This window comes from Scophthalmus maximus, chromosome 4 (assembly GCF_022379125.1).
Source record: "Scophthalmus maximus strain ysfricsl-2021 chromosome 4, ASM2237912v1, whole genome shotgun sequence".
NCBI lineage: Eukaryota > Metazoa > Chordata > Actinopteri > Pleuronectiformes > Scophthalmidae > Scophthalmus > Scophthalmus maximus.
In genome coordinates, this window is record NC_061518.1 from 5,524,564 (window position 1) to 5,545,000 (window position 20,437).

Consider the following 20,437-nt stretch of genomic DNA (forward strand, 5'->3'; position numbering starts at 1 on the left):
CTGTTCCCATCTCATAAAGATGAACTATATGAGATGGTTTCACTCAAACTTATCTGGAATGGGATCCTTGGTCTAAAAGTCCCAGGATTCCGCTCAAACAGCAGACTCAAATGCGACCTCCCTCTCATGTGCCTGCCAAAACATCTCCCACCACAGCCAGAATCAAATCTCCTCTCCGCAGACTCCAGCTTCAAGGTCAGTGTCTCCCTCACCGTGGCATTAATCCAAAACCTAGTTCCAACAAATTCCAAACCAAATATTTACAAAAAATAGGTTTCCTCTCCTCCACTCCTTCGTTACGTATTATTTACCAAACCCAATCGAAGATTAATGAACTACTTCTTCTGAAAAGATCGTAGCCTCGTAGACCCTCAAAGGTCTCTTCTTCAACACGTTGTTATGATGCTGCATAGCAGAGAAGGAGTGAATAATGCTTGGGGGTAAACATATTGCTCATATACAGCCACGGTGACAACATGCACAGCATGTTATGGAAATATTGCCCAACACATTCTGTAGAGTGTTTAAACAATGTGGTAACAGTTAACAGTCCAAAACTGAACCATATAGAGCTTTTGACTGTAGCACTACTTAACTTGCTACTGTATATTTATTTGCCACTCATATATATAATATATAAACCTATTTGAGTCATATTGAATCTTTAATTTAAAAAAAAAAGAAGCTTTTTGTAGCTTTTATTCACTTTCTGTCTCCCTCTCTTTCTTTCATTCAGTCTAGATGTGTTACTGTTTTAATGATTTCACTGGTAATTGAACACAGTTCTGGCTCAAGACAAATTAATCCGCATTTGCTGGAAACTTATGGGTGAAAAGATCAGCATCAACTTCCATTGGCCAGACACAAGGCACCTCTGTAGAGCTGAGGTGGGGACAACAACAAATCCACTGAGCTCTGTCTTCCTGCCTCTTAGCATGACACTGTCAAGATGTCATGTTGTGGTGACATTCACACAGACTGTCATCGATTCTGTCACTATTTCTTCAAGTAAAGAATATGTGTGTCATGTCGGTTTTAATTAAATTCTTATAATCAAACAAAAAAGTTATTTAATGTCACCTTTTTCATAAAGGTTTACACTCTGGCTATTTCTGTCAAACTTTTAAAAGCAGCAGAGTCAAAGTTTCCTATGTCTGTTGGAGTCGCTCAAAGTATAACTAACAATTAGAGTGCCATTATTATACTGCAAAGCTAAGCACAGTGAGAAAGGAGGTCAGATTCATACGAGTAACACAACACAAGTGACAGTACACACACACTAAAACAATAACACACACGCATAAACACCTTTCACTCACCTAACTGCTGGCTACAGATCCAGAGCAGGAGGAAGCAGAAGTACTCCATATGTGTGCCGGTGCAAGCATGCATGTGTATGTGTGGGTGTGTGGACTGCTGGGCTGAGGCAAAGAGTCCCAGTGGCGGGCACAGTTAAAGATCCCACTCTGATTGACTCCAAGTCTAAGTTAAAGCGCTGCATATATCTTGTGGAAGTAGGAGGAGACTGTAGCAGAAGGAGGGAGGTCCACTCTGACACAGCACGCTGAAACACTCCTGTCTCTCACACACACTCATCTGACTCAGTCTGTCTGGGTGAATACGCGCTAATGGCTCTGATTTGGCCAACGTTTTTTTTTGTGCCGGACATGTGGAAATGATTTAATACACGATAATGTGGAACAAATTAAATGCGAATTTTGATTAAATGAAACCAAGCTGTAAACTATGTTCAGACACCTCGACGAGTTTTAGGAAATGCACGAGATAACTTAAAACAGAAACATCTGATACTAGATGATAACACAGGGTCCCTTGATTGAGAAGGGGATAGAGAACCAACAACTATAAAAGGGCAGATGAAAAACATTAATCACATTGTCACCATCATTTCAAAAGATATTGGAAAATGTCAAAAAGTAAATAAAATAAAACATACAGTAGCACCACTGGTCCTTTACTAATAACAGACCTAAAAGCTTCTTCTGTCAGACGCAAGCTATGTACCGCAAATGCTATCATCATGGCACGACCACAAACTAACCAATGTATTAACAGTGGGGTGCAATTGTATGGTTCGTATGTTACCTCATACCGCTGCAGTCGAACCATCCAGTCCTAACTACAGAAAAGTATAATGAGCCCACTTACATAATAAGACAACGCTCATGTACATTAGCATTCCTGAAATCCATTTGTGGTCACCTGGTGGATCTCCAGTGCACCACTTAACTGCGTGTGCGCCACAGAAAAGAAAGGCCCCCATTTTTACTTGGGTTTGGAAAATGATTTTCTTACGAGCAACAATTATAGACCATGCTCAGATACATGAACACCTGTGTTTGTATAAAAAGCCACTTGTGTATCTGTGCGCGGAAATGTTTGGAGGGTATACATCAATATATATAGCAATGTTCTATCGGCAAGTTTGTTACAAATGTTACACTGATGGAGACAAAGTCATGATTTTTATGCTAATTTAATTAATCAAATTGGTTTGTGTTATACTGAAAATAGTAATATAATTAGTAGTATTGGTAAGAGCTGCAACAGTTAATCGATTAATCAATTAGTAATCGACTACAAAATTAATCGGCATCTATTTTGATATTCGGTTAATCGGTATTAGTCGGTATAAGTAGTTTTTATGAAAAAAAAATTAAAATTCTCTGATTTCAGCTTCTTAAATGTGAATATTTTCTGGTTTCTTTGTTTGTTTGTTCTTTGTTCCTCTATGACAGTAAATGAAATATCTTTGGTGTTTGGATAAAGATCGAAACACGTTCAACATTTTTCACAATTTTTGGACCAAACAACTAATCGATTAATCGAGAAAATAATCAACAGATTAATCGCTTATGGAGATAATAGTTAGTTGCAGCCCTTTTGCCCATTTAAAGTCATATATTTACTTGTTGGATACAAAAACAGAGCTGAAAGAAGGATATAATTAAATTCTTCACAATACTTGTTCCGCCCTACTCAGGTTTCCAAAGTTAAAGGTGCAACCTGAATAAAATACAGCTAAACTAACTGAATTTCAATTGTTTTGATATTTATGTTATACAACTATTCCATGTGGTTTTTACAGCGTTTTACAATGTGCAAAATATTCTGGCATTGTCTCCATTGGGAGATGAGCAACATGATCAGGCAGCAACAAAACTGCCCAACTTGGCAATAATTACTAAACTTAATGCTGGTGGAGTTGGGGAAGACGATCATGGTTAATTTGGCATCAACATCAGGAACCTGGAGCAGTGAACTTATTTGATATGGTGAATATTTACTGGTGGTTGGCTACATGAAGAGTGGCTTTTATTCACTTGAAAAAAATTAAGGAGGGATGAATGAAGGAGTTGGGGAGAGGGAATAAAGTAGCCTTGTGTCCTGTTTACTTATCCTTGAGTACCACACAGACAGTATCTTGAACACACAGAGAGTCAAAATGTGAGACTGCAGTGCCTGTGAAACTCATCATGGACTTGTTTGTCACACGTCCAGATCTGACATCCATCCCGTGAACAGCTGTTTATCTGAAAATCTGTGAAACTGACAAATATACTTCCTTGGTTGTGAAAGGCGCTTCCCTCTAGTTTGCAGTCAAGGCCCTCACTTCCTTTCAACACAAGAGCGACCGCAGATCACACAAATCAAGCCAATGTTTGTGCTTATATGACTTTGCACAGCCAAGACTTTTGAAAGTTAAAAAAAGAAACAAGCCTTGCTTTCATTACGGGCGATTAAAAGCTCATTGGATTGTTTTCCTCCTTCATCACTGGCCCCCTATGTTTCTTTCAAGTCAGGAAATTAAGCCCCATGCCTGTTTCTGCTGGTGCCTGAAATATCCACATATAGCACCACTGATGTAAATATCAATGGACAGGCTTCGTGAAATGAATGACTGCAGTAGGTGAGGGTAAGTGAGTGAAATGCCACAGTCGAATACAGTACAAATGTTTGCATTTGACATTAAGAATTTCGCCGTCTCAAACCATAAAAACGTCAACATGACACTGGCATTATGTTGTGTTACCTGCTGACATTATATTTTCTTATAGCAAAAGTAGGTCTACTGGGTGAGCAAGGTTTTACATTATGAGCATACTATAATTTCCTTTAAGCAGATTAACAAGATAATACAACAAAGAAACGCTTTATAGGGCAGCATTCCTTGCCCATCAAACTCTATTGGAATAAAACACGCAAATTGCAGGGGAAATCAAGTTATAGGGGTTTGGCAGTCATTACAACATTTAAAAAAAAAAAAAAAAGGTCTCCATAAACATGAAAAGTTTCATAACAAGAATTGTTTCGGGCCCAGTATTGTGGGCACATACTCATCGCTCAAGAATCTCCCACTGTCAGCTTCTAAGACAAATGACAGATCAGAGGGGAACCTACAATTAAGATTAAGGTCTAGTGCTCTGAATGGAGGCAGTGTGCCAGCGCAGTTAAGGAGTTGGTCTCTTTTTTGTTGATGTTTCAAGACCAATGCTTTGCTGCTGACCAAAATTGCCTTGTAGATTATTTAGCTCACTGTCAGTAAGGGAGGGAGGGTTGGGGGGGGACTAGTGTTGAGGGAACCAGAGCCGAGCTAAACGGAGTGTGAAAAATTAGGTTTTGAAATCCTAATCTTTTCCCCTCCTCCGGACCATATAAGCCGTACAGAGTCCCACTGTGAAGTGCAGCCTGAAATCAATACTGAACAGGAGCGGCGCATACATCACCTTTTTTCGGGGGGCCCTCGCCAACACCCTACCACAACTGCAAGCAATTACCTCAATCACCCCAGGATTATCTGTTTGTGTGCGATGCATGGCCGCCTCCTCGGGCTACAACGGGAGCTTTGGCCAGACACAGTACAAGTCTTCTGGGATCAGACGTATAGCCAACCCCCGTCAGAGCCCAGGCTAGGTGCGTGCCTCGTGTTGAGATCCCACCATCATAATGTCGTCAAGTTAGAGACCTCCAAGCCTGGTCTCTGGGGCTTTTATTTAACTGCTTCTTTCTGAGGCATCGTTACTTAAGCACTAGTGCCAGAGCCAGGGAAAGATATGAATGATGCAGGTTTTTGATGCAGGCCAAAATACATTTAAATTACTGTTTTCTGAAACCTTTTCCCCCACATAATACTTTCCCAGCTTTTTAAGTAGTCATGACTTATGTGTAGGGCTTGTCGATATGGCTGAAAACTGTATCACGATATAAGTGTTTCATATCGGTCGATATCGATAATTATTGATAATTTTCATGACCTAAGAAACACAAACACAAGCAAACGAGATGGCGCAGCCAAACGTGATACTGTTACATGTTTGGCTATTAGGCGTGTCACTCCATACGTTGCTAGGTACCAGAGGACGAGTGCCGGCGTATCTAGCGGGCGTAGCTAGCGGCCGGCGTAGCTATCGAACGCATTTTCTATTGATATTGATTACGTGTCTATCGCGATACATATCGTTATCGTTTTATCGCCCAGCCCTACTAATGTGTTGGCAAAAAATGGCCGACTTTCAAATGTAGAAAAACATGAATGGTCTGAGAATGGAGTAGTTAATTTGACAGCCCCTTGGTGCAAGTCATTTTTCTACAACTTAAGAGTAATTAAAATTCGAAAATGAAAAAAAACCATCTCCTGTTTTATACACAAAAAATATAAAAATACAACAACATTTTCTCTCAATAGTCAAAAACAGTGATGTCCTTGATCCTCTCTTAAACCTAATGACATAATCTCCCTAACTCTAAACCTGCCAATGTTTACTGCCAATAATAATTTTTGGGTGAATTTAGAAAACAATATCTCTCTGTCTACTCCCGATTCTCTTTCATATCAATCTCTGTCTCAGGGGATGGAATTCCTCAAAAGGTTCATGAGATCAAAAGCAACAAAACAACGAAGGGAGTGTTCACGCTTTGACTCCAAAGAATCAAGTCAACTGGGAGAGAAGAGGCCCTCCAACTTCTAGTGATACTGATCATTTCATATGCGGTCTCCATATCCATAGCACTATATTTTTTTGAGGTCAAAAGTCATCTCCAGTTCTCAGTTACTGTCGGAGATAAATCTTTAAATCGCTCCTCAAACATTGAACTGTACATACTGCAGCTTGTTGCCCATGGAGATGTAACTTTCCACAAATCACAGCCAAGTAAGGCAAGGGCAGGATGAAACAAAGGTTTTTATAGCGACTGGAGAAACACATTCAAAGCCCTCCGAGGAGATTCTGAGACATGTTACTGTTCCAGCGGCTCATTTTTTGGCCCGGTAGCATCTCCTGCGAGGACGGCGGTGAGAAATCACTGCACACTTCCAGCAAGTATCCCTGCATAAAGCATTAACCTGGAGAAAGTGTTGGGAGGTCATCTGCAGGAAGCTCTTGCCGAGCACCTCTGTCAAGCATTATGTGCTGTACATGAACCAAACCAGGCTCCAACTATTATCCACAGAAAGAAAAAAACGGAGTGGTATGTCAGGCTAAAATCACAGGATAGCATTTCTGTATTCTGATGTAATTGTGAACTGCTGTGAATGTATTTTCACTGACTTTAATGGGGAAATAGGTGGACAGATATTAGGAGAGGGAAGAGAGAATTAGTGGCTGTAATTTAAGCGAATATACAAAAATATTTGTTTATATTTTTTAAGTAGAAGTACTGATTTAAAACTTTTTACTTAAATAAGTACACCAATTATTAGCGATGAAACGTAATTACAGTATAGGAATAAGAACTATGAATAATCATCATGTCAATTGAGAAATTTCAGAATGATAATGTTCATTTTTAATTGATGAGTAAGCAGCATTTAGTGTTTTAAATGGAACTCTAACTTTTTGAACAAATTTACACATGGTTAAGCATTAAACCTGTAACAATACAACTTTTTTTTGCTAAGCAGTAGCAACAGATTTTCTGATACATATAGTGAGTTTGAAAAAAACAGATTTCCCCCTTCAAAGGGTTGTGAAGTAAAAATATAAAGTTGCATGTTTAGAAAATACTCAAATAACTTCATGCTTTTTCAGTTTTTCCCTTTCCTCTCGAGTTATATAATATATACTTAGTATTGAATATTTGTGTAAATCTGTTTTGTTAATTTCCACGTTCCACCAATGTTAAATAACCTACATGCCTTTTCTACTGTGTCAAAAATGTACTGATGATTATATTAATTATGGTTCAAGGATTTAAAACCCACGTCTTTTTATTTCACCAAAAGTATTAAATCATCCTACTGGTATGAGGGGAGATGGTCAACCCGTGTTGAGGCAACACAAATCAAAGCAATGTAACTGGATTTGGATCAGGAGGACTTGAGTGACAGAATGCACTCTGGGAGGAATTCTGTGGTTTTTAGGCCGCAGTGCGAAATCCTGTAACTCCACAGAATACAGCCTGATTTTTATCATTATTTTTCAGAGGGGTTACAGTGTATCTTGAAGACTTTCCCTTTTGTTACTGTATATGAACGCATGTGTATACCAATTATACTGTGATGTGTAAATAAACATAGCAAAGATCTCTCGGTGTGTATATGTGTTAAACTGAGATATCCTTTACTTCGGTTGTGCTTGTGTGAATGTTTTCTAAAGATGGCATTCAGAATAAACAGCCTGTCACAGATGTAAACTTAACCTGAGATTTATGGTTATAAGCTTTAAAACACTGTCCACCCACATAGCTGAAGTGGAAATGCAGAATACATCCCACATCATTACATGCAGGTCACTGAGAGCATCCGCAAATCGGAAATGCAGAGTCATATGCTGGGCTTCTATTAAATTTCAGGGAAATAAATAAGCATTTGACCAACTGTTCTGTATTTCCAGAGCCGAAGCCCGTCCCAAGATGCATTAGATAGAAAGCAGGAGGCAGGACGTATCCTAAACCTCTCAAACAGGCTTGTCATGAATAGACATTATAATCTGAACCATCACAACTACATATTTGGGAAAATATTATCTGGCAATATGGGCTGACTTTGTACTGTGTAAACTGGAGAGAATTTTAGAGTTTTCAAAAGTCAGTAGAAATTCTGAAGCCACCAATTTAGTGGTCATTGAAAGACCTGCAGCATAAGGTACATTTAAAGGTGAGTTCACATCCGTCAGCGACTCACTAACAAGAAATACTAAATGTATATTTGCACAAAGCGACAGACACAAGAAATCTTGTCATTACTGAGCACTGGCTTCAAAAAATAAATTTGACAAAAGCTCTGCTGAAAAATTCCTGAATCTATATTACTAAATCTCTTAATTCTTTTTTTACATTGACAAGTTACCTCTCATAATGTTAAAGGCTCATTCACCTTGAGGAAAACGTGAAGAATTATGCCCCATCCTGCTACTCTTCACAGCACTCTCCACAGAGCCTGGAGCCATCTCCTCAATCACTGTAGGCAGCCGTTGCAAGAAAAAGAAAAAGAAGAAACCTGAGATAAATCTATTGTATGCTTCCTATCCGGCCAAAAAGAGAAGCGAATAAATGCACCTGAGTGTTGTTCTGTTTTGCTCGATATATATATCTGCTGATGGGATGTAAATTCATCAGTCTCAGGCGACCTTGCTCAGCGTTTGTGGGACTTGGCCACGATGAGGGGGTCCAGCTCAGTTCAAGAGTTTGAGTGGGAAGCAATCATCACTGGCATCCTGAATCTACCGCTGGTTCACAGAAATGTTTTTTCCACTTACATTCAGTTTAACTCATCCCCATCACACTGCTCTGCTCTGTCTTAGTGAACACATTTTTCGTTGCGTCCCCTCACCGACACAATCTCATTAGTAGCCGGATGCCTATGGAAAATCCCAATATACGGTAAAAATGAACATATACAGAGAATGAGAAAAGTAAATGTTTCTGTCTGAGCTCGAGTGAGTCATTCTGACTTTTCCAGATCTCTGGCAGAGCGTTGTGCAGGTTGAGTTGTGCCAGTAGCAATAGTGGGGAATAGACTAATGTGGAAACTAAAGCCACACGCCACAAGATGGACGACAATGGAACGCCGCAAAAGCTCACACATTCCAGATTTGGGGCAAAGCCGTGTCTCTCGACACCCAGCTTAAACACAAAGTCCTACTGACCTTATGAAATTACTTCCATGAAGCGTAATTATGTGCTATATGTCAGTAGGGATTTTCTCCCGGTAATGGTTCCTCTAATAATGGATACGATGTAGTGCTGAGTGTGAGACAGTTACAGACATGATATATACGGCCAGCTATTATACAAGCCACATTCTTGTAGTTTTGTGAGTTTCCAGGACATGTTAATATCAAAAATGAAATTACACTCACTCACTAGATTCCTATATCCAATCAAGCAACTCACAAATCACAAGCGCTCGTACAGAGACTTGGGTCATGGCGTCCTGTGGTAAAACAAACTGCCTCCATCATGTCTTCATCATGGGAGAACACACTCCTGTTTCATTGCGTTTGCATTTACATTCATTGGGAGACAGTGGAAAAATTGTACTGGCCTTTTTTTTTTTTCCCTTCTCCCCTTGGATCTGACTGGAAAACCAAACTGTCTGCAATTTTTCTGCTTGTAATTATTAGGTTTCACAAAGCTTATATGGAATTATCTGTTGCAGGTTGACCACTCAAACACCAAGTTAAATCCCCTCTCATTGACTTTTATTTTTTTAAATGCAACCCTTATGACAACACATTAATTGGTAACGCAGCACAACTTGTGGTGTGCTGTTTCCAAGGGGACGGGGTACGTCACGCGATGTCATGTGATTACAACCCGGCAGCGAGCTACTGTTCCAAAGTGAGTCTTAACTTTGTTTATTTTAGCACCAGCCTTGGCTGTTATTTTGCTCACGAGAAGACAGATTCAGTTTCTATAACAAATGTTTGTATTTTTCCAAAGAGCTATTTAATTTGGCCAGCAGAGGAGCCCTGCCCTAGATGGGTACTAATCCAGTTCAGTTTGTGCTGCGCACTGCCAAGATCAGAGTCTGGACCTGTCAGGGAGAACAACTGCAATTCACTGCTTTCGTTTAGGTTTTACAAATAAATAAAGCTGCAACTGTTAATCAATGTATCGATTAGTAATGGACTACTAAATTAACCGCCAACTATTTTGATAATCGATTAACCGGTTCAAGTAGGTAGGTTTTTTTAAAGGTCAAAATTCTATGATTTCAGCTTCTTAATTATAAATATTTTCTGGTTTATTTGCTCCTCTATGACAGTAAAAATAAATATCTTTGGTGTGGGCAAAACAAAAACATCATCTTGGGGTGTGGGGAAACATGATCGATTCATTTTGAACCATTTTATGGACCAAACAACTAATCTATTAATCGAGAAACTAATCAACAGATTAATCCATATTGAAAATAATCGTTAGTTGCAGTCCGACAATTTTTGTGCTTATCTCTGCATTTATTTAACTGTTCTTTGTGCACAGATAGAAACAGGAGTAAATAATACTTGTGATAATAGATTGATATAAATGGGATGACAATCATTTCAACATTCCACATTAAAGTTTAAAGTAGTGTGAAAAGAAAGAAAAACAAGTCTTATATATATAATGTGAGGATGGTATTTGTGGCTTGTGCCTTTGGGGATGGATAACTAACCAAACTTATAGATCTGGTGCCAGAGGTCTCTCACCGCCAGAGGACTTGCCCTTAGGTCAGCCTAACTCCCCCATAGTCAGAGGCCCCAGGACACTGGGGGACATTTTGAAAAATAAATATGAATGTGTCAATGGCGCCACTTGGGGTCTGAAGATTTGAGGAGCGGGTTTGTGACCAGAATAAATGAGAGTAGATAAATGAAGCAGAATAAGTCTGGTCAGGGAAAACAAAAGAGCAGGCTTTGCCCCTCTCTTATTACCGCCACTTAGTGCAGCTTCCCAGTGGTTAAACCCTTTCACTGTGGTTACACTGGGAAGCTTGTGTGACACCTATAAAAGTGTTTCATTCATATAAATCATAGCACAATGTGAAATGAGTCAGGAATGTTATTGGTGTCTCTGGTGACCACATGATCAAGAGAACAAATTCTGTTTACGAAGTGTCAACTATTAAAACTCTACATGTGCACAAAGGCCTGACTGATTCAAGAGCAGGCTACATACCGCTGAGGCTTTCATGAGCTAATGAGTGTTATATATTAAAGGGGGAAAAAGAAGGAAGAAAGGAAATAACAATTCTGCTAAATCTGTTTTCAATTTCTCAGGGAATGCAGACTGTTTACCTTAAATAACTGTACACTGATATGAATGCTGTCCTTAAGAGGACACACCGATCTGTGACAAATTACACAGTCTTGGCTACAGTATATTATGGTCAATGGATTATGTGAGTATGAGTTCAAATGAATTTGGATTTTGGGGCGTTCCAGACACTAATCTAGTCCTTGTGAACGCCTGATCTCACCACAAATCAATTCTCACAGTTTATTACACATAATGGGAAGATGATGAACAGGTTTAAGTTTAAATCACTACAGCGATCAAAGGATCAGTACCCAATTCGTCAATTTGATATCACCGAAGGAACTCAAACGGGATCGGGGTGGCGTCACGGTGCCGTTAAATACACATTTGCTTGCAGAAATATAGACCTAATTTATGTCATCATCATACTGTTGTATAACCTGACTATGCTGGAAAAAATGCAGGCATTGGCATCAAGAGTTTTAACGATTCTCACAAAGACACTTGTGAATGTGTTGTAAGCCACAAAAATGTCAATTTCTTCAACTGTGCCATGTTTAAGGACGTTTTTACAGCCTTAGATTATATTATATGATTGATTGTGATGTCTTGGGGCGGGACCAGGAGTATAAAACACTGATTCTCTCTCTCACACACACACACACACACACACACACACACACACACACACACACACACACACACACACACACACACACACACACACACACACACACACACACACACACACACACACACACACACACACACACACACACACACACACACACACACACACACACACACACACACACAGAGTTGTGGGGCCACTCATTTACATATATTGAGGTATACAGATATACACCCTATACCTTAACCATGGCAACTAAATGGCTAACCTCAACCCTAATCCCGTCCTTAACCTCATTCAAACCATAAAACCTACCTAAAGCCGAGTCTTAACCCTGGAAAAGAAACATTTCAAGTAGTGAGGATTGACCAAAATGTCCTCACAACAATGCTTTTGAGCTAAGTCTGTCCTCACAACCATAGAAAGACATGTATACACACACTCACACCACAGCCTTGCCAATTATCTAGAGACACTACGTTAAACATATAATGAGCATCACATACCGTCCACAAGTCTACAAAATGAGCCATGGAAAAAAAATAAAGAGCTATACCTTTTCTAAAAACCCCGGAGATATATAGCTGGCTGTTGCCCCTTTTTCACTCTGCCAAACAGCTGGTGTCCAGGAATGAGATGTTTAGCTGGAAATACCGAGTCAGACTTTTAAAACTTTTTTCAACAACCCCTACCGCTCTGTGATTTACTGTGAGAGGACAGCGCGATTCTAGGAGCAGGGTCCGGGGGCTGCCCAGGGTCCCCCGCATGCTGAGTGTCTTTCCTCTGCCACGCACAGGTAAATATGCCCCCTGTGGATGTCAACAGCTGGAACCCCTTTGTTCAATTACATAGTTTATGAGCACCAATTCATTCTGTCCTTGAAGGCCTCTGGTTACTGTACAAGCATGCCTTCAGTTTCATTAAGTGCTCCTGCTTTTCTGTCACTTGCCTTTGGATGCCTTGAGAATCTCACATTTTATCATCGCTAGCCCTTTAATTTGCCTCTAAGCTGATCAGAGAAGCGGGTCAAACCCCTTCACACAGATTTAGACAATCTAATGATTGTTTTTATTTGGCCTTCGAGCCAGAAAGAAATGCAGGCCTCCCTCCTGCCTAATTAGTGCGACTGTATTCTCCCTCACAGCTTCAAATACTTGCTCCTAACACCAGCTGTTTCCACACAGATGTGAGAGTGCGTATGAGCTGTTAGCCGCTACGTACGTGGTGAAGCATCAGAGAGGGACGTCTACGGCCTCACCAGGCAAAACAAATTGGAGATGGGACTGTTTTAGTCACAGCGACAAAAAAGCCCTGGACTTTTACAAACATGCCTCATGGTTATTGGACAACAACAACCATCTGCATTAGTTTCCTGTTTGTCAACCTACAGCAAGCCTTACACCCTTCAACAATTGGAAATGTTTATTTGATCATTCCACTCACATAATCCCAGGATCTCAGAAAGACATGCCAATATCCTCCCGACAGTAGAAAAAACTGAATAATGAACACATTAATGCACATAGTAATGAATTTAGGGAGTACACCGCCTGGAGTGAGGTTTTTGATTGCCCAATATCTTTGTGATATCCTTGAGTTTTCCCTCAAGTTTTTGAATATCGTCCAATCCCCCGGCACATGGAGATTGCATTTGACTTTGTGTCATATTGATTTTCAGACAAATGGACAGATTTGAACAACACCGTGTCCTCCGTTCCATGTGGCGCACATATGCCACTGGTTTCAGGCGGCTGGCACTAATCAGACTTTGCATGCAGTTCCAAGTTTGATTACCAGCTCAATCAAACACAATCAAGGGGAAGGTTGGAATGCAGTCAATCCCAATATAAACAAGGCAACAATAGACCAGGAAACAGAAGGAGTCAAAGAGTAGACATTGATTTACAAAACTGTAACAAATCTTGAACCACCCACCAGACATCAGCAGAGAATGTAATTTCTCTGGGACATTATCGCGCTTTCTAGTAACTGACCTGACTGTACACAAACAAACATGAACCAAGCTTCTTTTTTTCACTTATGGCAGTACACTGGATGGGATGCAGACTGGTGCAGAAGGTTCAATAGCATTCCACTGCTTTTGTGATAAGCCCGAGCCTGTTAGTGTTAAGCCTGGGAATGAAAACTTCAGGCCGGCCCAGCAAGCTGTGTAAGCAACAACGGGAGCTGCTGCATTGAAGAGTGAGTGTCGGACTTAGCGCTGGACTTGGGACCTGGCGTGTCTGCTCTAGTGTCCTTTGAGATAGGGAAGACCACACAACCACATCGTTTTTTTTGTTAAACTACAGTGTTAACAAAGTAGCGTCACAACTCGCTCAGATGGCCTTGGTTAGAAGAAAAGGCGGAAAAGACAAAAAGCACTCCACAGTTTTGTGCGGGTTTTCCAATTGACCGAGGACAGAAAATGATGGTTTCGCTAAATGAGGGTGGTAAAATTTGGATCTGCATCTCTGAAGTCACCAAATACAAAGGAATGATTTACATTGTCATTATCCATGGGTCATTATTAATAGAAGCATTCCCTAACTTTTTAATAAATCCGTTATCTGTGAATTTTATATATATATATATATATACAAATACCTGCCTCAGTAACCTTCTGTCACAGCAACGCCACAAAATATAGAGAAACAAGTCGTGGTAAACTTCAGACCCCGCAGGGAAACCAAATGAATGTCAAGGGTGCTTCACATTAATTAGTGGGAGCCAAGCTAACCAAAGTAATATTAAAATATGCAGAGTCTGCCAAACTGACTTACTTACTCAGTTCAGTTTGCCGTTACTTATTGACTTTTATGAGAGTCAAATATTTAGCCATTGGCTACTGCAAAGAGAAAAATCAGTGAACACGATCAGGGTACCACTTTTACTTTTTTCCGTCTAGACTAACGCCTTATGATGGCATCAGACCTTGACAAAGCATATGGGGCAAAAGTTATCTTTCTCTCCTGTGGCGTCTTTATTTGATGAGAAGTTGTGTGCTATGTTTCCAGCCCCCCCCCCCCCCCCCTTATTTGAGGTCTACTGGACTGCAAAGGTCTATTTAACTGCTACCACATGTTACGTCTTTGTGCTGCTGTCACTGACTTAATGTGAGTGTGTTGTTTTCCAGACTTTGTGCGTGGTGAATGTGTAAGAGAGTAAGGGGAAATATGAAAAACACAGTGATAAACAGAGATAAATAAAGAAAAGATATAGATGTGTGTCTGGTTATTCAATTTGGATCCTTTTCCTCAATTGATAGCAAAACTAAACCCTAAATCACTGATATATTTCCCTCCTTAAGACATCTTAATTGCATTACCTATAGCTAACTCACTGTAACTCAACAACAGATTTAACAAGGTAATTAAAAAGAGCAGGGACAGAGGTTATGCAAGGTTTTAAAATAATTATAACACCGTAAAAAAGTATTAAGTTCAGAGGTGTCTCTCCAGGATGCTGACGTGAATCGGAGTCTAGTGAGGACAAGGAGGGATGGGGGCTTTTTTCCGACTTCGTAAATCTGCCGGTGAGCGACAGGTGAAAAAATAGAACAGATGAGAGGCTCTCTGAAGGGAAACGTGGCCGAAGAGGAGACTTGGACGAATTAAAAACCCAGTGGAAAATGACTTTAAAGAGAAGGCGAGACTGGAGCGATACATGTGTGCGTTGAGAGAATGAACTGGCTGAATTGTCTACACATGGTCGAGCTATGCATCACCTACACAAAGAGGCACACACACTGGTGAGGACACTGCAGTGTGTGTGTGCGCCTCCACAAAATACACAAGACTGATTATGCTTACGACCTCAATCCCTCTCACTCCCACTTGCCGTAAACTTCCTATTTCGGCCGGTCTCTATCAGCTGCTTTCCCCGCCTCAGTTCATTTCTGCATGGTCTTGCTCGCTTGCAGTCCCCCCCTCTTCATCTCATACTCCTTTTCCTTCTCCTTCTTCACTTTGCCTCAGATAAAGGAAGTGGTTTGTGTGCAGACTGTGGCTGGCTGGAACACTGCGCTGTGCAACGGAGATGCCGAAATCTGAGCCCCCGTGCATTAAATGTTCCACTAGAGGAACAATTTCTGTGAGGGGGAAATCACGCGGTGGGCCAGTGTCAGAGGATCCAAAGTGGGGGCTCACTCAGGGTACAAAGGAGAGAGTGAGAGAGAGAGTTGGGGTGAAGGGGCAAATTTGCTCATTACTATAAATACGATAACGTGGCTGTTCTGGTGGTCGAGTTGGTTTTGGTGCACGACCATAAACTGTATAGATTTGGACTCAAATCTGACCACATACCTTTGCTGTATGTCATTGTCTTCTTTCTCCTCCATCATTGTTATCTCTCTCCCTCCCTCTGCTGTCAGCTGGCCAGTAGAGCAGGAAGAAAAAATGAAAAAGACATTAGTTAATGCGAGTACTGTATGTGCAGTGTGTGTGTGTAAGTGCCTGTACATAGACTTCAAACCAGGATTTATTTTATTGAGATTAATTCAAATTTCTTGCAAGGCTCAGTTTGTTAAAATTGGGCTTTCTGGGGAAGTTGTCAATTTGTTGCAATGCTAAGTACTAATGTACCAGAGGGCTACATATCTCTGATTGATTGATTGATGACATCATTTGTAAAACTATGACAATAATTGAAGTTACAGATAGCAATACTTATTTTTTTTCGGTTGGGCTCAGGGTGGGTATATAACAGTCAACTGGAACATTAGCCACTGAATGTTGGTGCAGCTCAGTTTTTCTTAGCTGCTGGATGGAGTCTCAAGACCATGTGTCAGCTGCACTTCAAGCATGAAATTGTTTTTAAACTCCCCTTTTTAAAGTTGCATATGCAAGCAGCCCTTCAGTCTGTGAGATAAGTCATCCCACACTGACTGTTATTATTATAATGCGGTTTTCTGAATGGTGAGTCGGCTGGCGTGTCCTTCACACTCAAGTTAGAAGAGAGAATAACTCACGAGCGATTCCACTGATCGTTCATACGTCAACAGGATTACTACAACAATGAAGGGAATCCACGATGAGCAAATATGTTAGAGAATGTGAGGCCTTGCTGGCAGTTTCAGGTTTCTAAGGAGAAATTTGACTGCACAGCATTTTTGCTGTATGGTGTAACTGGAGGTGGTGTCATTGGGGTTTAACAGCTAAACCAAAAGTATAATATCTACATCTATATTTGTAATTGTTACAGCAGAAAAATTAAATGAACCACAGGTGACTTCAGGCAAGTTTGAACTAGCAGCTAACAAAGTTAACTTCAGTCAAGTTTGATCAGACAGCTAACAAAGCTAACTTCAAAAGTTAACCAGTCAAGTTTGAACTAGCAGCTACCAAAGATAACTTCAAAGCTAACTTCAGTCAAGTTTGATCTAGCAGCTAACAAAGCTAACTTCAGTCAAGTTTGAACTAGCAGCTACCAAAGCTAACTTCAAAACTAACTTCAGTCAAGTTTGAACTAGCAGCTAACAAAGCTAACTTCAGTCAAGTTTGAACTAGCAGCTGACAATGCTAACTTCAGTCAAGTTTGAACTAGCCGCCAGCAAAGCTAACTTCAGTCAAGTTTGAACTAGCAGCTAACAAAGCTAACTTCAGTCAAATTTGAACTAGCAGCTGACAAAGCTAACTTCAGTCAAGTTTGAACTAGCAGCTAACAAAGCTAACTTCAGTCAAGTTTAAACTAGCCGCTAACAAAGCTCGCTTCAGTCGAGTTTGAACTAGCAGCTAACAAAGCTAACTTCAGTCGAGTTTGAACTAGCCACTAACAAAGCTCGCTTCAGTCGAGTTTGAACTAGCAGCCAACAAAGCTAACGTCAGTCAAGTTTGAACTAGCCGCTAACAAAGCTAACGCCAGAGCCCCATGGCGTTAACCAATCCCAGCTGACATTGAGCGAGAGGCGGGCGACACCCTGGACATGTCGCCGACGTGACAGAGACAGACAACCATTCACTCTCACATTCGAACCTATGGTCAGTTTAGAGTTTCCAGTTAACCTACCCGGATGTCTTTGGTTCTGTGGGAGGAAGCCGGAGTACCCGGAGAGAACCACAGCGAACACGGGGAGAACATGGCAGCAAACTCCACAAGGAAAGGCCCTGGTGGGATGCGAACCCAGAACCTTCTTGGTGTCATGTGACAGTGCGAACCGCTACAACACCGTACAACCATCTTTAAATATTCTCACAAGTAAGATATCAACGACCATCTTGAAGTTTGTAAATGATTTAGGCTTTTGTTGACATAAAACGATGAGAGTGGAAAGTTCCGGTTGGTTGCTACCTAGCGGGCTTGCGCCAAATAACAAGCTAGCTTTAGCTTTACCCCTCAATAACAATACAGCGCATGCGCTCTCTCTTTCCGTTTCTTTCACAATAAAAGCCCGATTTCAAATTACTCAGCATTTTGCCAAGACGCAACTCAAAAGCAGAATTCCAATATGATGTAATGTCACATAAATAAAATAACTTACAGTAGCTGGATGTGTTCGCTTTGAGCGAATGATTTTGCCGATGACTGTTGATTTGCAGAAGACTAAGATTACTTGATTCAGAATTTCTTACCATAGAAAATCCTTTTAGGAAAGTGAGGGAATGTGATGTGACGTCAACGCTTTCTAACTGCCGTCTTCAACACTTACTATATATCCATCAGCCACAGAACTGAGAAAATTAATTAAATAATGTGTTCCTTGCATGTTCCCTTTAATAAAAACAATTGGTATCATGTCCCAAAATTTTAAACATATGTCGCAGGCAATTTTTACTTCCCTTGAGTCAAAACTATTATCAAAATCGTCAGACAAGTAGAACTATTTATCACAGAGGAGAGATACCTGTGAAATGTAGTCCCGCCCAGAATAACACCTGTTGACAAACAGGGAAATACTTGACATATCTGATGTAATTATTGTTGCATTATTTGTCTGTTCTAATTAGTATAAACTGTGAATATATATTTTCACGACTCTAAATGGAGGAACTACAACAACGTTAATGAAATGTTAGCTTTGTTATGTGCTGCTTTCTCTCTAGGCTGCCATGAAAGAAAGGACCTTACACACTGCATGACCAGCCATTTTGTGTCCATGGGGTTACAGCTGACTTTTAATATCATAGAGGAAATACTGTGTATGCAAGCGATGCTTGGCAGTTGGCACTATCAAATGTGAGGATTTGTTTTCGCAAGACTCCCTTCACCTCTAGCCTAAGATGTCAGTTGTCTTGCCAATGAAATTGCAGTTTCAGACATTGCGAATTTGAGGGGATTGGTGTGATATAGAACCTTTTACAGGTTCAAAACCAAAAAGTGCTTTACATGAAAAAATTACACAGTAGTGCAAAATATAATGTGATCAATGATTTGGATGGCTTGCAAAGGATGTTGAAATGGCCCTGGAATAGGATAGAAAAAAGTTTCCCTTACACTAATTTAACAAATTCCTGCCAGAAATTAAAGATATCAGACAAAGATAAACTTACTACTGCATCAACTAAAAGGAGATTCAACAGAGAGGGTAAATGAGTTGACTTAATTAATTTCATTAATTAATTTCATTCATATATTTCATTAATAGGACATCTTACAGCTCATGATTCTGTCAGCCCACATCTCTAAATATATGTATAATTATTTTTTTCAATTAACCTAATTTTTGATTTCCAAAGTGATTCATAATAGTCATTACCTCCGAAGACGGCAACGGTTGGATTTTCTTTGTTGAATAACTTGATACTGGTCATTCATTTGGAAGAAAAAAATAATAATGGAATGATGACTATTATGGTTTTTGTATTATAACGCCCATAATGCTTGACCTGAGTCCCACAGAGGGAGGATTCTTGTCTCCATTGTGTAGAACAGAAACTATTTCTACAGCACAATGGTAAGTAGTTAGGTCAAAAATCATTAAACCTATATATAATAGTTTGCAAGCATGAAAGAAATCATCAACTCTTCCAAATCTTGAAAAAATAAGAACACCTCACATTGACAGTGCCCTGTAACAAACAACTTGGAGGTAATAACACAATTTGACCACAAGAGCGCAGCAAACAACTAAATATGGTGGATTCCCCCCAAGTTACAAGACTGTCAGAGGTTCAGAAAAGTAAACACAAGATGGAAATGAAATTACAAATGAAAAACAGATACTATAATTGACTGGAGCAGAAAGTTATCATGGGTGTAAAGCATATAGCTCAACCACACCGTGACCTCAGTTGTTTATTACTCGCGTTTATCATTAATGTTGCTGACATCCCTGCACAATAAATTTCATTGTGAACATTAAAAAGAAAATGTTCTCCCCTCCCACCTCCATGTTCTTTAAATAGGAACATGTAGACGTGTGGTGGAACATATTCGTCGTGGTGGCTCCTCCGGGTCTGCAGGTCTCCTGTTTGCCACCTCCACCCAGTGGATGATGTCTGTCTGTTTTTAACGGTGTGAATTGGAAAGTTTACGTATTTCCAGCATCCTGCTAATTTTAACTGCAATGAGTCAATGCCATGGCACGACATCCAAGTTTCACACTCAGGTGCAGGTTGTAGAAATAACTCATTTACTAATATTTCTCTTTATGAAAATTGTCTGAAA

At 40.1% G+C, this 20,437-nt stretch overlaps 2 protein-coding genes across 5 annotated transcripts in view; one reads left to right on the forward strand and one right to left on the reverse strand.

The window, feature by feature from the left end:
* Nucleotides 1-17,978, reverse strand: part of itga11a (integrin, alpha 11a) — a 59,893-nt gene extending 41,915 nt beyond the window's left edge. For 2 of the 4 annotated variants that reach the window (XR_004790419.2, XM_035627704.2), the window contains exons 1-3: nucleotides 17,840-17,978; nucleotides 16,138-16,205; nucleotides 8,336-8,419 (exon numbers count right to left, since the gene is read on the reverse strand). Coding sequence is in view for 3 of the 4 variants with exons in the window: in XM_035627704.2 (XP_035483597.2) it covers nucleotides 8,336-8,419; nucleotides 16,138-16,153 (100 nt within the window). In the remaining variant the exon portion in view is untranslated. Of the gene's footprint in view, nucleotides 1-1,319; nucleotides 1,460-8,335; nucleotides 8,420-16,137; nucleotides 16,206-17,839 lie in introns of those variants that run through there. The other 2 variants (XM_035627706.2, XM_035627705.2) reach the window with 2 other exon arrangements.
* The window catches only part of coro2ba (coronin, actin binding protein, 2Ba), a 45,499-nt gene continuing 42,952 nt past the window's right edge, over nucleotides 17,891-20,437 (forward strand). The window contains exon 1 of the mRNA XM_035627709.2: nucleotides 17,891-18,028. The gene's annotated coding sequence lies outside the window, so the exon portion shown is untranslated. The remainder of the gene's footprint in view (nucleotides 18,029-20,437) is intronic.